The 13,069-nt window shown below is 36.6% G+C and overlaps 2 protein-coding genes across 2 annotated transcripts; both read left to right on the top strand.

The window, feature by feature from the left end:
- Positions 1 to 8,719: 8,719 nt before the first annotated feature.
- Positions 8,720 to 10,918, top strand: LOC104607447 (putative disease resistance RPP13-like protein 1). The gene has a single exon (XM_010273086.1). The coding sequence runs from the start codon at positions 8,720 to 8,722 to the stop codon at positions 10,916 to 10,918; it is 2,199 nt and encodes a 732-aa protein (XP_010271388.1).
- A 47-nt stretch (positions 10,919 to 10,965) lies between these two features.
- On the top strand, positions 10,966 to 12,249 carry LOC148792164 (putative disease resistance RPP13-like protein 1). The gene has a single exon (XM_088903734.1). It carries the CDS (start codon positions 10,966 to 10,968, stop codon positions 12,247 to 12,249), a length of 1,284 nt encoding a protein of 427 aa, XP_088759860.1.
- The last annotated feature ends 820 nt before the right edge of the window (positions 12,250 to 13,069 follow it).

Consider the following 13,069-nt stretch of genomic DNA (forward strand, 5'->3'; position numbering starts at 1 on the left):
TTAGAGCTAAGAAAAGTATGTTTGTTGGATATGCAGAACATAGCAAGGCCTATAGGCTTCTAGACTTAGAGTCCAACATAATAATTGAAACTAGAGATGTTGAATTCTTTGAAAATAAACTGTGTTCTGAACCTACAGAAAATGAATCCACAGAAAATGACAGAGAAACTCATATCTCAATACATGTTGATAATAATGAGACTGAAAGAACAAATGACACAACTGTAACACCTACAATAGGACTTAGAAGAAGTCAAAGACAAAGAACAGAAAAACACTTAGGTTCAGATTTTATCTCTACTCAGTCAATTGTATTTTTGGTTGAGACTGATAGAGAAAAGATTTTAAATAAAATACCCATTGTCCTAAACATTGAAAATGATCCAAAAACCTATAGTGAGGCCATGACCTCTAGAGATGCTGCCTTTTGGAAGGAAGCTATAAATGATGAAATTGATTCAATAATGTTAAATAACACATGGGTACTAGTAGATTTGCCTCTAGGATCAAAACCAATAAAATGTAAATGGGTGTTTAGAAGAAAATACAACACTGATGGAACTATGCAAACTTTTAAGGCTAGATTGGTAGCCAAAGGATTTAGTCAAAGGGAAATGATTGATTATTTTGAGACCTATGCACTAATAGTTAGAACAACTTCTATTAGAACACTCATAAGATTAGCATCCATTTATCACTTATCTATTCACCAAATGGATGTTAAAACTACTTTCTTAAATGGTGATTTAAATGAAGAGGTTTACATGGAACAACCAGAAGGATTTGTTCTTCTTGGAAACGAGAAGAAAGTCTGTAAATTGGTTAAATCACTATATGGATTAAAACAAGCACCTAAACAGTGGCATGAGAAATTTGATTCTTGCATTCTAGCTTTTGGTTTTAAACATAATAGTGCTGATAGATGCATCTACTCAAAATTCACGAAAATTAGGGAGTAATTGTATGTCTTTATGTGGATGATATACTTATTGTGGGTACAAATATGGTTGGCATAAATGAAACTAAAAACTACTTATCCTTTGTTTTCAAGATGAAAGATTTAGGAGAAGTAGATAGCATCTTGGGAATAAAAGTTAAAAAGCATAGTAGGGGCTATGCATTAAGCCAACCATTTAAGCATTTAGGGTTTAAAAAATATAGCACGCCATATGATTCTAGTATAAAGTTAGTAAAAAATACTAGTAAAGCAATTACACAACTTGAGTATGCTAGTGTAGTAGGAAGCTTGATGTATGCTATGCTATGTACCAGACCTGATATTGCATTTGCAGTAAGTAAACTCAGTCGGTTTACAAGTAATCCCAGTGCAGAGCATTAGAAGGCAATTGGGAGAGTTCTTGGGTATCTCAAGAGAACCTTGGAACTTGGCTTATTTTACTGTGATTATCTAGCTGTACTAGAAGGGTACACTGATGCAAGTTGGATTACCTGTAATAGAGACAACAAGTCCACATCTGGATGGATTTTCGTCCTTAGTGGGGGTGCAATCTCTTGGGCATCCAAGAGACAAACTTGTATATCTCACTTGACAATGGAATCCGAATTCATAGCCTTAGCGGCTACTGGAAAAGATGCTAAATGGATTAGGAATTTATTATTAGATATAAAACTTTGGCCTAGTCCTATGCCTCCAATTTCCATTTACTATGATAGTGAGGCAACTCTGTCAAGGGCCTACAGTGGTACCTACAATGGTAAGTCCAGACATATAAGTCTGAGATATGAATTTGTTAGGCAACTGATTCAAGATGGAGTCATCACTATAACCTATGTGAGGTTAAGTAAAAACTTGGCTGATCCTCTTACCAAGGGCTTGGCCAGAGAATTGGTAAGAATGACAACCAAAGAGATGAGATTAAAACCCTTTACTTAGTCACCTGTAATGGTAACCCAACCTGAACTGAAAAACCATCAGTATTGGGTTTAATGGGTAACAACAAGTTACAGCAATGTGACTGTTAGCACTGACATTGAGAATTTTCCCATCACAACATAAATAGTGATGTCCGTTATGATGAGAGGTTGAGATAAATTCTTAATGAGGTTCTGAAATGCGTCAAATAACGGAGCACATAGTGGAACTTCACCTATGTGAATATAGAAGTGGTGCCACTTCTCATGAGGGTATGGGTTTGCTCTCGAGATTGTTCATGAAACTAAGAAAGAAGCACATGGCCATAACAGTGCTAAGCAAAATTTGAAACTCTTGTAGAGACTGGACATTTTTGTGTGTATAGGTGTCTCCGGTCTGTCTTGAGAGTAATTGGTTTAAGGTCTTACCACCAATAACTTTGACAAGGCTCTGAGATAATTATACTAACAAGAGGTTTAAGTTGATAAACACATTTTGTATGCATAAGTGTGTCATAGTAGTTTGGATTGAGAGAGAACTATGTAATTGATCAATCAAAGTGGGGGATTGTTGGATTTTAATCTCATGAGAGATTAAATCCAATGAGTTTGATTGATCAATTACATGAGAAATTGCACCTGTACACTTGATTGAAAAAAATCAGTTCTCTTGCAAAACCCAGTTTTGAACTTGTCCTACATTGGAAAATTATAAGTTTTGCTTTCAGTATTTCAATAGAAACTGATTTACACTCCTTAGAATTAGTAGAGGAGAGTATGGGGATTCGATACCGCGCAACACGCGCGCACGTGTGTGCGGCGCAATGGGGCGCTTTAGAAGCGCACTTTGCTCGCACTTTGCGCGCATCCGCATCGCTCGTGATGGGCGGCTCTGGTTTTGGTGCGTTGATGACCGTTGATCACCATTGATGAGATCAACGGTCATGATTCAATCGGGTGTGATCAAGAGGCACAATTCAAAGTTAACAATCACCAACTGTTAACTACTTTTTAAACAGTCACAATGTTTGAATTTGTGACTGTTCAATGTGCTTCTTTTAAACCAGCACCTACCTTTTCTTCATACCTCTTCACAAATTATTTAAGGAGCATGAATCAGACTCCAAAACACACAATTTCGAAATTCACTCACTCTCTCTCTCTCTCAGTCCAGTCTGCTACAGTCTCACAGAAGGTTTCTCTGGAGACTCTTCAACTTTGCTGGTTGTAGATTCTCGCCCAAGGCTATGTTGTATCCTGTGAACGAATTTGCTTGTAACCCAACAGCAAACTCAGTAAAACTGAGTGGGGGCAAATAACGTTCTTAAGACAGTGTCTTCAGACGCGCCTCAGAGCTTCTCCTCCAAAGTTATAGTGACCCCATTCTTCCCCAACAATATCTACGTCAATTGTCTGGCGTATTTCACATTTGCCAGCCGGAACACTGATATTCAGGTCGGAACCGCCTTTGAGTATCAGCTAGTGCAACCCTGTGGGAGCTCACATCGTCGTTGCAGATTAACAGTCGTTTTGTCTTAAATGAATAATTTATTATTTAGTTAAAATTTGAATACCCACCAAACCTTTTTATCATTATTAGATTCCCCTCTTTCTTTCTCTGGCTCGTCATGCCTCCTCTGCTTTGAACTCTCCTTGTTCCACCGTTTACCGGGGATGGTTATGCCACCGGTACACTCAATTTCTATTAGGAATGGTTATGCTTCCTCTGCTTTGAATTCTCCTCTCCCCATCTCCGTCTCCGTGAAAATCTTCATCCCGTCTTTGTTCCCATCCCGTTAGTGGGGAGAAGGTTTTCCCCATCCCATCCCCATGGGGATCCCCATTTCCTATAATTTTTTATAATGTTAATAATTTTTTTTTGTTTTATTTAAAAAATAAAAATAAAATAATTAAAATTTTCAATCTATTAAAAAATATTCAAACATATTCAATCATATTTTTAAAATATTAATATATAGATGTATGTATACATATATACATATATATTAGTAGGGACCCCATGGGCGGGGATCGGGGTCCCCGTGGGGCAAGAGTGCTCTCCTCGTCCCCACCCCGTCCCCGCTAACGGGGATGAAAATTTCCCTATCCCCGTCCCCACGAGGGAAAATCATCCCCATCCCCACCCCATTCGGGGCGGATCTCCATGGAGATCGGGGAAATAGGGAAAATTGTCATTCCTAATTTCTATCGATATTTCTCTTTCCTTTATGTTTTTTCTTCTTCTTCCCTCTTTGTCCAAATGGGCAACCCAACCTGTGGGGTTGATGTCTGATGAAGGGTCAATCAAGGAATTTACTTCTTGAACGAGGAGCAATCACTGTTAGTATCCTTATATCTCCGTTTCTCTCTCTTGATACCGACGGAATAAAGGGGAAAATGTGAAAAATGATGAATTAGAAGACTTAATCAAAGACAACATCAAGGTATGTGAAGTGAAACTTAAAACTAAGGAAAACAATAGGTTAAATAGATTTTAAGAAAAAAAAAACAAGAAAAAGAAAATTGAAAAAAAATTAGTGAGGTACTTTGGTAATTTAATGCTTTCCATCAATTGACTTAACGGTTAAGGGGGTCTTTGTCTAACGGTTAAGGTTCAGGGGGTCTTTGTCACAAAAAAAAAGTATAGGGGGGACTTTATCACTAACCTTATAGTACAAGGGAGTCTTTGTAATTTACCCCAAATATTAAGGAGAATTAACGGTAAGGAAAGTATTAGTCAATTGTCAGAAATAGAATGGGTAATGTTAGTCAATTTTCAAATAGTAAGGATACACTTAGTCAATTAACTAAACCATAAGGGGTAATGTTATGCCTAACTTGAACTTAACCCAACATCTTGAGCTGGGCTTGGGCTTGGGTGTATTTAACTTTATAAATCAATTTCCAAGTAAAATAGGTTGATAATATGTAAATATGTATATCATAAAATTTTGGGTAGGCTCAAATTGGACCGAGTCAAGTTAGGGTACTCGATACCAAAGGATCAAAATTTTGATATGTATCGGATTGTATCAGCCAATATGTATTGTATCGGGGCCTTCCCAATACTTCCCTACGAGGGGTGTTTTGGGTCAGCGAATGGTTCACGGGACCAGCCCCTCTGAATCAGATTTGAAAAAAAATAAAAAAAACAGTACCAAAACAAACCGATACGCCCTGTATCAATACTTTAAACCTTGCTCTATACCTCAATCCAAGACTAACCTAATTAGACCTGAGGTTTTTGGCCCAAGCCCATTTATAGTTCAAAAACTCAAAAAAAAGATTTAATTGAGCCAGACCAGGCTCAGGTTGGGCTCACCTAAATTGTACCCCTAACTTTTTTGTCCCAAATTCTTTTGTCAAATCCCATGCAAGGCATATAATCATTGATTATATGATTCATATGTACATGTAATTTCACTATTTGCTTTTGATTGTATGATTATCAAGTAGAAGCATTATGATTTGAGCTATGAGACACACCTTATAATTGTTATGTTATGTTCACATTAGTGAACCATGTTTTCTGGCTGAGAAAGCTATAAATAACTGTATTTAAAAGAACACCATTTTTCTGATTCGAGAGCCATGAGTTAGTGGTTTTTGAGAGAAGATACCAAAAAAAATCAAAGCATTACAGTGCTGCTATACATATCCAATTTATTAACTCCAATTTTTGCCAAAATATTGGCTAACGGATTTTGATCTCGTGGGGGATCCATCTAAGAGAAGCATTCACAGAAAAAACAAGTCCCTTGTTTCAACCAAAACGCTATTAATATCCAAGGGACTTCCTTTAACTCTTTCCTAGCCTATTTATGTTGTCTGAATTACCCACTACTAATAATGGAGAGAAGTTTCGATCCTTTTGCAATTCTTAGCCCTATTAACACTCAGCCTTGGTTGAAATGTAGCCTCCAATACGTTGCCCTGAGACAAACCATTAAATGCCTTGGCTTCTGTTTTGGTTATGTTTGAGTTGGCCATGGTTGCCACATGGCAGCTTTTGTGGCTATTTTTTCTCTCCAGTCACATCGGTATCACATGGGATAAATAAGCGCAATCAAGAAAGAGAGTCCCGCATGGACAAAAAAGTTAACCTCGATAGGTAATTTCTTCCCAACAACCCTGAAAGCTTCATCTGAATAGGACACGGACCTCCAGTTATAAATAGGTAATTTCTGCTCGGAGTAAGGGACTTTTGAATCTTTATACTTCTACTTTACTTCTTCGGCGCGGACGAGCACTTCCTCGGGCCTCTGACCTTTATTCTTGATTACAGATTCCGATGCACGACTTCATCCTTTTACCTCGATTTCACTCATTTAGCAAAATTGTCTGATTGCGATCTTAATTTGAAACACCTCGAATCAGACAGCATCACCTTCAAAGGCCTACTTGGTGAAAGTTAAAGGAGAAGAAATAAGAAGATATGTTTCTACTCGTGTCTTCGACTGAAACTTGTAAACCTTTCATATACTGAAGCCCAAGAGTTGGCCTTTGAAACTTATAATGTGTGCCCTACTTTTTTCCTCCAAGGCCACCACATCGCCATTGCCAAAGAAGCCCATTTATATGTTCTGGGCTTACCAATCCAAACCAACAAGATTACAAAAAGTATTGGTTGTGAATCAAACGAAACAAGAACACCAACTGTGTAAGGTGGCGTTGCATTATTAATGGTTGCAATCCTCAACATATAGATACATGATATTCAATAGGCCCATTCCATCAATCAGCGGGTCCATTTGTAGAAAATTAACATATTAACACTCATGTTATATGTATACTGAATTCTGTATGAATAACCAATGGATTTTTTCAACATGGCAGTTGTTTTTGTTTTCAAAAACAAAATCTTGCATAAAAGCATATTGGTGAAAACCTCCTTATATTTTTAATTAGGACAAAAAAATTGGAAATTTTTAATTTCCTCTCAAATCCTTCATATAAAAGTGCTTCTTCAAAATGAGTTTTATTTAAAGTAAAATATATGTACAGTGCAGTTAGCAGATCCCATTCTGGTTCTCAAATCGTGCTGTTTCCCAATCTAATAGTAGGATAATTAACCTGTATTCTCTAATAACAAATCAAATCCAATTTTATTTTATTTTCCTAACTAAATTAATAATTTGAATAAAAGTCTTAAAGACATTACATTAGAATGAATTAGGGATGACAATTTTTCCTATCCCCGATGGAAACCCAACTTTCCCCAACTCAATGGGGTCGGGGATGGGGATTGAGGTCCCCGATCCCAATATTTATATATATATATATATATATATATATATATATATATATATATATATATATATATATATATCAAAACATATTTCTAACATTATTTATAATTTAAAATTCTTATTTATTTTAAGTAAATCTTTTTTCAAAAAAAAAAACTATTATCTAAAAAATTTTTAGGATTCGGGTCCCCACAATGAATCCATCCTCATTGGGGATCGAGAATTGAGGACAAACTTTATCTCCAATAGGGATCGGGGACGAAGATGGGGGTTAATTTCAGAATTGGGGGCGGAGACAGGAAATATAATCCCCACCCCAAACCTGCCCCGTTTTCATTCCTAGAGTGAATCCAATTCTTGTAGATAATATAAATTATTTAATCATAAGTTAAACCAAATTTTAATATTTAATGTCCTAAATCAAATAATAAATCCACGCTAATTGCATAGAGATCGGATTCAGTACTTACAACACTGTATTCACGGCCACTTGCAGCTGTGAATTATGAATATCTTCCCATAAAATAAAACATAAAAATATGAAGATATTCCTAATATACGGTTGCAAATGGCGGTGAGAACGGTGTAAACAGGGTATTATGAGGACTGAGTCCGAGCTGGATTGCATAATGGGTCTCAAGTAAAATGGCCCATCAGAATTCCCCAGGACGCCAACTCTCAAATTTTTTTTCAAGTCAATAGACTTTGTTTATTTTCTTTTCCTTTATTTGGACAGATTCATTCATTTGTCAAAACAGGCCTTTATCTAAGATAGGGATGCAAACGATCCGATGGATTCAAATCAGGGTATATCTGAATCTTATCAGATATTATTAATTGCATTAGATTCGATAGACATGGATCTGAATTTGAATTCAATTAGGAAATCAGATATTTGGGTCTGATTCGATTTGATTTCTTTTCTTTAAAAATTAATAAATTGTTAAAAATAAAATATAGCAATTTAAATAAAGAAAATAAAAAAATACAAATATTTTTAATTATTTTCATCATATATATATGATTTTATAAAAATATAAATATATATTTATAAATAAATAAATAACATATATACTTATTATATATATTTATTTATATAAATATATAACATATATATCAGATGGAATCTTTTTTGAATCAAATAGCAGTGATTCGAATTCGATGCAAAGATCTGAACAGGGCTGATCCTCCAAATTCGATCAAATAGGATCGGATCAATTTGCACCCATAGTCTAAGAATCAATGATTGGCAGATTGGGGCTGGGGTGTGGAGTCATGGGAGAGGGGTGTTGAATAAACCTGTTCACGGGCCAGATAATCCGACAGACCGGAGAGGCTAGGCCGGACTTGAACAAGATTTCAAACCCCGGGCTCGGGTTCTAGCCTAAAATATCGGGCCCGACTTTGATGCTAATTATTTGACCACGACTTTGGACGATTTAACCACTCCGGCATCATAAAAGCGGGGATCAATTAGATGCTAATTATTTGACAATTAAAAAAAAATATATCCAGAGGCCAAAATTTTCGATTTCCAGTTAGATTTCACGCTTCTCTTTCTCCTTCATACGTCGTCCAAGTCCAACAGTCAAGAAAGTATGGCAACAGGAGAAGACGTGGTGATATCTCCACTTGTTCAGGCATTGCTTGACAAGTTGTGCTCCAATTTGTTGATTGATTTTGGGTTGAATTGGGGCGTTGAAGATGAACTGAGAGACCTCTGCAAAATACTCCAACTGATTTATGAAATATCTTGTGTTGCAGAGGAGATGCAAATGAAAGATACATGCTTGAAGATTTTCCTTAGAGAGATCAGGGATGTGGTTTATAGTGCCACTTATACTATGGACGAGTTCATTTATGAATCTCACCGACAGTGTCTCGAAGATGAGAGCAATCTAAACATTTCTAGGACCGGGTCGGGGAGAAAGGTACGCGAATACATCAACTTTTCTTTCAACAAGCAACAGATATTGCATAAATATGAAATCCCAAGTGTCATAAATGATCTGAAAAAAAAGATGGCTGAGATTGAAGAGAAGATCAAACCCAATTATCTCAATTTGATTAGTTCAGATAAATGGGAACTTGACGTGAAGGAAAGAAGACTACAAACTGTTTCCTCATTAGACAAACGTCAGGAGAGTGTTTCCTTTGTCGATGAATCTGATGTTTTTGGTAGGGAGGAAGATGCAAAAGAGATGATAAAAATATTGTTATCTGATCAATACGATAACAAGAAAATTTATGTTATTTCTATAGTGGGTATTGGTGGTATTGGCAAGACAACGCTTGCTCAACTTATCTACAATCACCCAAATGTTGTAAAACATTTTCAAATGAGGGCATGGGTTTGCGTGTCTGAAGATTTTAATGCTTTTAGGTTAAGTAGAAAAATTCTAGAGTCTGCAACTAGGAAAGAATGCAATATCAGTAACTTAGACCTGCTTCAATGTGAACTTCGAGATGCACTAAGGGGAAAGAGATTATTACTTGTGCTCGATGACATATGGAGTGTTGATCATAAAACCTGGAATGCCCTTAAGGTCTCATTTAGTGTTGCAGACAAAGGAAGTAGAATTATAGTGACCACGCGATTTAAAAGCATTTCCTCCATTACAGGTGCTATAAAAACTCTTGAGTTGAAACTTTTACCAAACAAAGATTGTTGGGAGTTATTCAAGAAAAAGGCCTTTGATGAGGAAAATTTTGGCATAGATCCGAGACTAGAAGAAATCGGAAAGAGAATAGTTGAGAAATGCAAAGGGTTGCCCCTAGCAATAAATACATTGGGTGGACTTCTATGCAATGAGTCAGATGTGAAGAAATGGGATTTAATCTTAAAAGGTGAAATGTGGGAGGTAGAAGGAGATGAGACTTTGCCAGCTTTGCGTCTTAGTTATCACTACCTTCCAGCACATTTAAAACTGTGCTTTGCATATTGCTCTTTATTTCCTAAAGACTATAGATTTGATAAGAAAACTCTGATCCTATTTTGGATAGCAGAAGGTTTTATTCCATCCAAACAAGTTGACATTATAGAAGACCTTGGCAGCAAATACTTTGATGAATTGTTGAATAGGTCCTTTTTCCAAAAGTACTCAGATATTGATGAAAGCATATTCTTGATGCATGATATGATGCATGATTTAGCAGAGTTAGTTTCAAAAGACAAGTATTATAGGTTGGAGAAAGGAAAATCACATAACACCATCTCTGAAAAGGTGCATTGTATATCAATGGTTAGTTTCCAACCAGAGCCAATGGAAATGGAATTATACAAATACAAGGATTTATCGACATTTATATTGTTACAAAGAAGTTGGTTTCTTAAGGAGGAAGAAGTTTTACATGGCCCTCGTCACTTAATTGAACAATTTGGATGCCTACGTGTGTTGGATTTGAGTGGAATTAATAGTTTCAATAGTTTGCCGGATTCAATTGGTAATTTGAAACATCTAAGATTGCTTAACCTCAACTGGACTGGCATTCAAGTGCTACCCGAGTCATTGTGCAACCTATACAATTTGCAAATATTGATGCTTAATGGTTGTGTGCTTGATGAATTTCCTGAAAACATGGGAAACCTAATCAGCCTCCAACACATAGAGATGGGTGACAATATCTGGGGAGAACAATGCAACATGTGGAACAAATTCACTCAAAGAGGCATTAGGAGATTATGTTTTTTGAAAACATTGCGTTTCTTCAATGTGAGAAAGAAGAATGACAACGACGGAAGCACAATAGGAGAGTTGAAAGACCTGTGTCATGTTAGAGATGACTTGCATGTTTAGGGCTGGAGAATGTATCTGATATTGAGAAGGCCAAAAGAGCTAACCTGATGAATAAGTATCAAATCACTAAGTTAACGTTAGAATGGAGCAGCAATTTTGATGGAAACTTTCCAGGAAATGGAGCAAGTGCAGAATCTGTACTTGAGGGCCTACAACCTTCTACAAAGTTGAGGTGTCTCGGTTTACATCATTATGGTGGATCAAGTTTTCCAAACTGGATGATGAAAGAATTCCAGCATTATGATATGTTGGTCCATATACAACTCTATGGCTGCAAAAATTGCACATTCCTCCCTGCTTTTGGGAACCTACCTTCACTGAAATACCTGTATATGCATGGTATGAAAGAAGTGGAATATATGGGTAAAGAGTTTTATGGGTGCAGAGATAACAACAACAATTACAAGGGATTTCAAATGTTGGAGTTGCTATGCATCCAGAAGATGAAAAGTTTGAGGGGATGGTGGGGAGCAGAGGAAGGTGAATTTCCTTGCCTTAAAGAGCTTTCGATTGGATGTTGTCCCAATTTAGTGAAGTTGCCCCATCTCCTCCCTTCTGTGGAAGAAGTAGACATTAGGGCATGTTCTGTGTTGACTTATCTGCCAATGCTTCCATCCACTTCTAGACTATCATTAGAAAATTGTGATGGGAGAATATTGAGTTGTATGCATAATTGCCCTTCATTGTCCAAGTTGGAGATTCGTAATTTTCCAAATACAACATTCCTACCCCCAGCAATATTGCAGCCTTTGGCAAAAACACTTGAAACACTTAAAATTTGGTGTTTTCAAAGCCTCTTGGCATTGCCAAAGGGATTACAAGATCTTGCCATTCTTCAGAATTTGGAAATCTACAATTGCAATATGCTTCAATCATTGCCAGACTTACAAGCTCTGGCCTCTCTTAGGAGATTGGAAATTAGAGGCTGTGAAAGTCTAGCATACTTGCCCAAGGGACTCAACAAGCTCACATCATTCCAGGAATTGATCATCGAGTGGACCAATAAAATGACACCTGTTTTGGAGGAGGGTGTTGGGTTACAAGATCTTGCTTCTCTTCCCAAATTGAAGATCTATAAATCCAGTCTCTCGTCCTTCTTGCCCAAGGGACTGAACAAGCTCACCTCTCTCCAAGAATTGACTATCTATTGGTCTAAAAATACCAAGTCTATTTCTGAGGAGAAACTGCCCAGCAGCCTCCATTCTTTGACTATTTGGAAGTGCCCTGAAGAAATAAAAAGTCGATTGCAAGAGGGAGGAGAAGACTGGCCTAAGATAGCTCATATTCCCACCATACAACTCTATTCTATGCAACATTCCAGCTCCAGGTAAGTAAAACAACCTACTCTGTTTTTAGAACATAGAAAAAAAAATACAAAATATCTCATGTGTTTCAATAAATTTGTAGGAGTGCTTTTAAGTTTTCACTTCTCATAGAAAACTATGAGGCCTTTAGAGCAAAAGATCTTATAAAATATACACCAGTTGTAAGCTTAAAAGGAAAACAGAGGTACGAAATGACTGCCCATGTCTTGCTGTTGGGGGTGCATTGTGTGAAAGACTGACAGTCACAGATGGGGATCCAGCTGGATTGACTCAATATTCCAGATTAATGGTTTACAATGCAAAGAAAAATGTACCTCTAACAACCGGCAGTTTAGATATAAAATAAATTTTATCAACACTCAACAGTTCTACAAAAATTTCTCTTAAAACATTAAAGCAACACATTATCTCACGAGTCACGATCAAAAAGACAAACATCATCCAGTTTTAGGACCAAAACAGAACTGTGTTGCTAACCCTGTGTTACATTATTTGGAAGAATAAATAGATGGCCAGAAGCCTCCACACTTGATAAATACATAATACCCGTTGGAGCCATTTGATTAGTAATACCTTATCTATCTATCTATCTATCAAAATAGTATTCATTTCATTATAATAAAATAAATAATTACACCAAGAATTGCTAGTGAAGTGTCACACTTCTTGGGATCAACTGTAGGAAGCAGAAGCAAACACTGATTAGTTGAATAGTGCAGCTAGTTAACAAAAGAAAAAAAAAAAAAAAAGGAAAGGAGAAAAGACAATAGAGCTCGCATTACCTTCTACTATAGTTACAGAAAATCCTGGGACCCCAATGAAGAAC

This window comes from Nelumbo nucifera, chromosome 4, assembly GCF_055504915.1.
Source record: "Nelumbo nucifera cultivar China Antique chromosome 4, China Antique-T2T, whole genome shotgun sequence".
NCBI lineage: Eukaryota > Viridiplantae > Streptophyta > Magnoliopsida > Proteales > Nelumbonaceae > Nelumbo > Nelumbo nucifera.

Coding starts and splice junctions, on each gene's coding strand:
- LOC148792164 (XM_088903734.1), top strand. CDS start 10,966: ATGAATAAGTATCAAATCACTAAGTTAACGTTAGAATGGAGCAGCAAT.
- LOC104607447 (XM_010273086.1), top strand. CDS start 8,720: ATGGCAACAGGAGAAGACGTGGTGATATCTCCACTTGTTCAGGCATTG.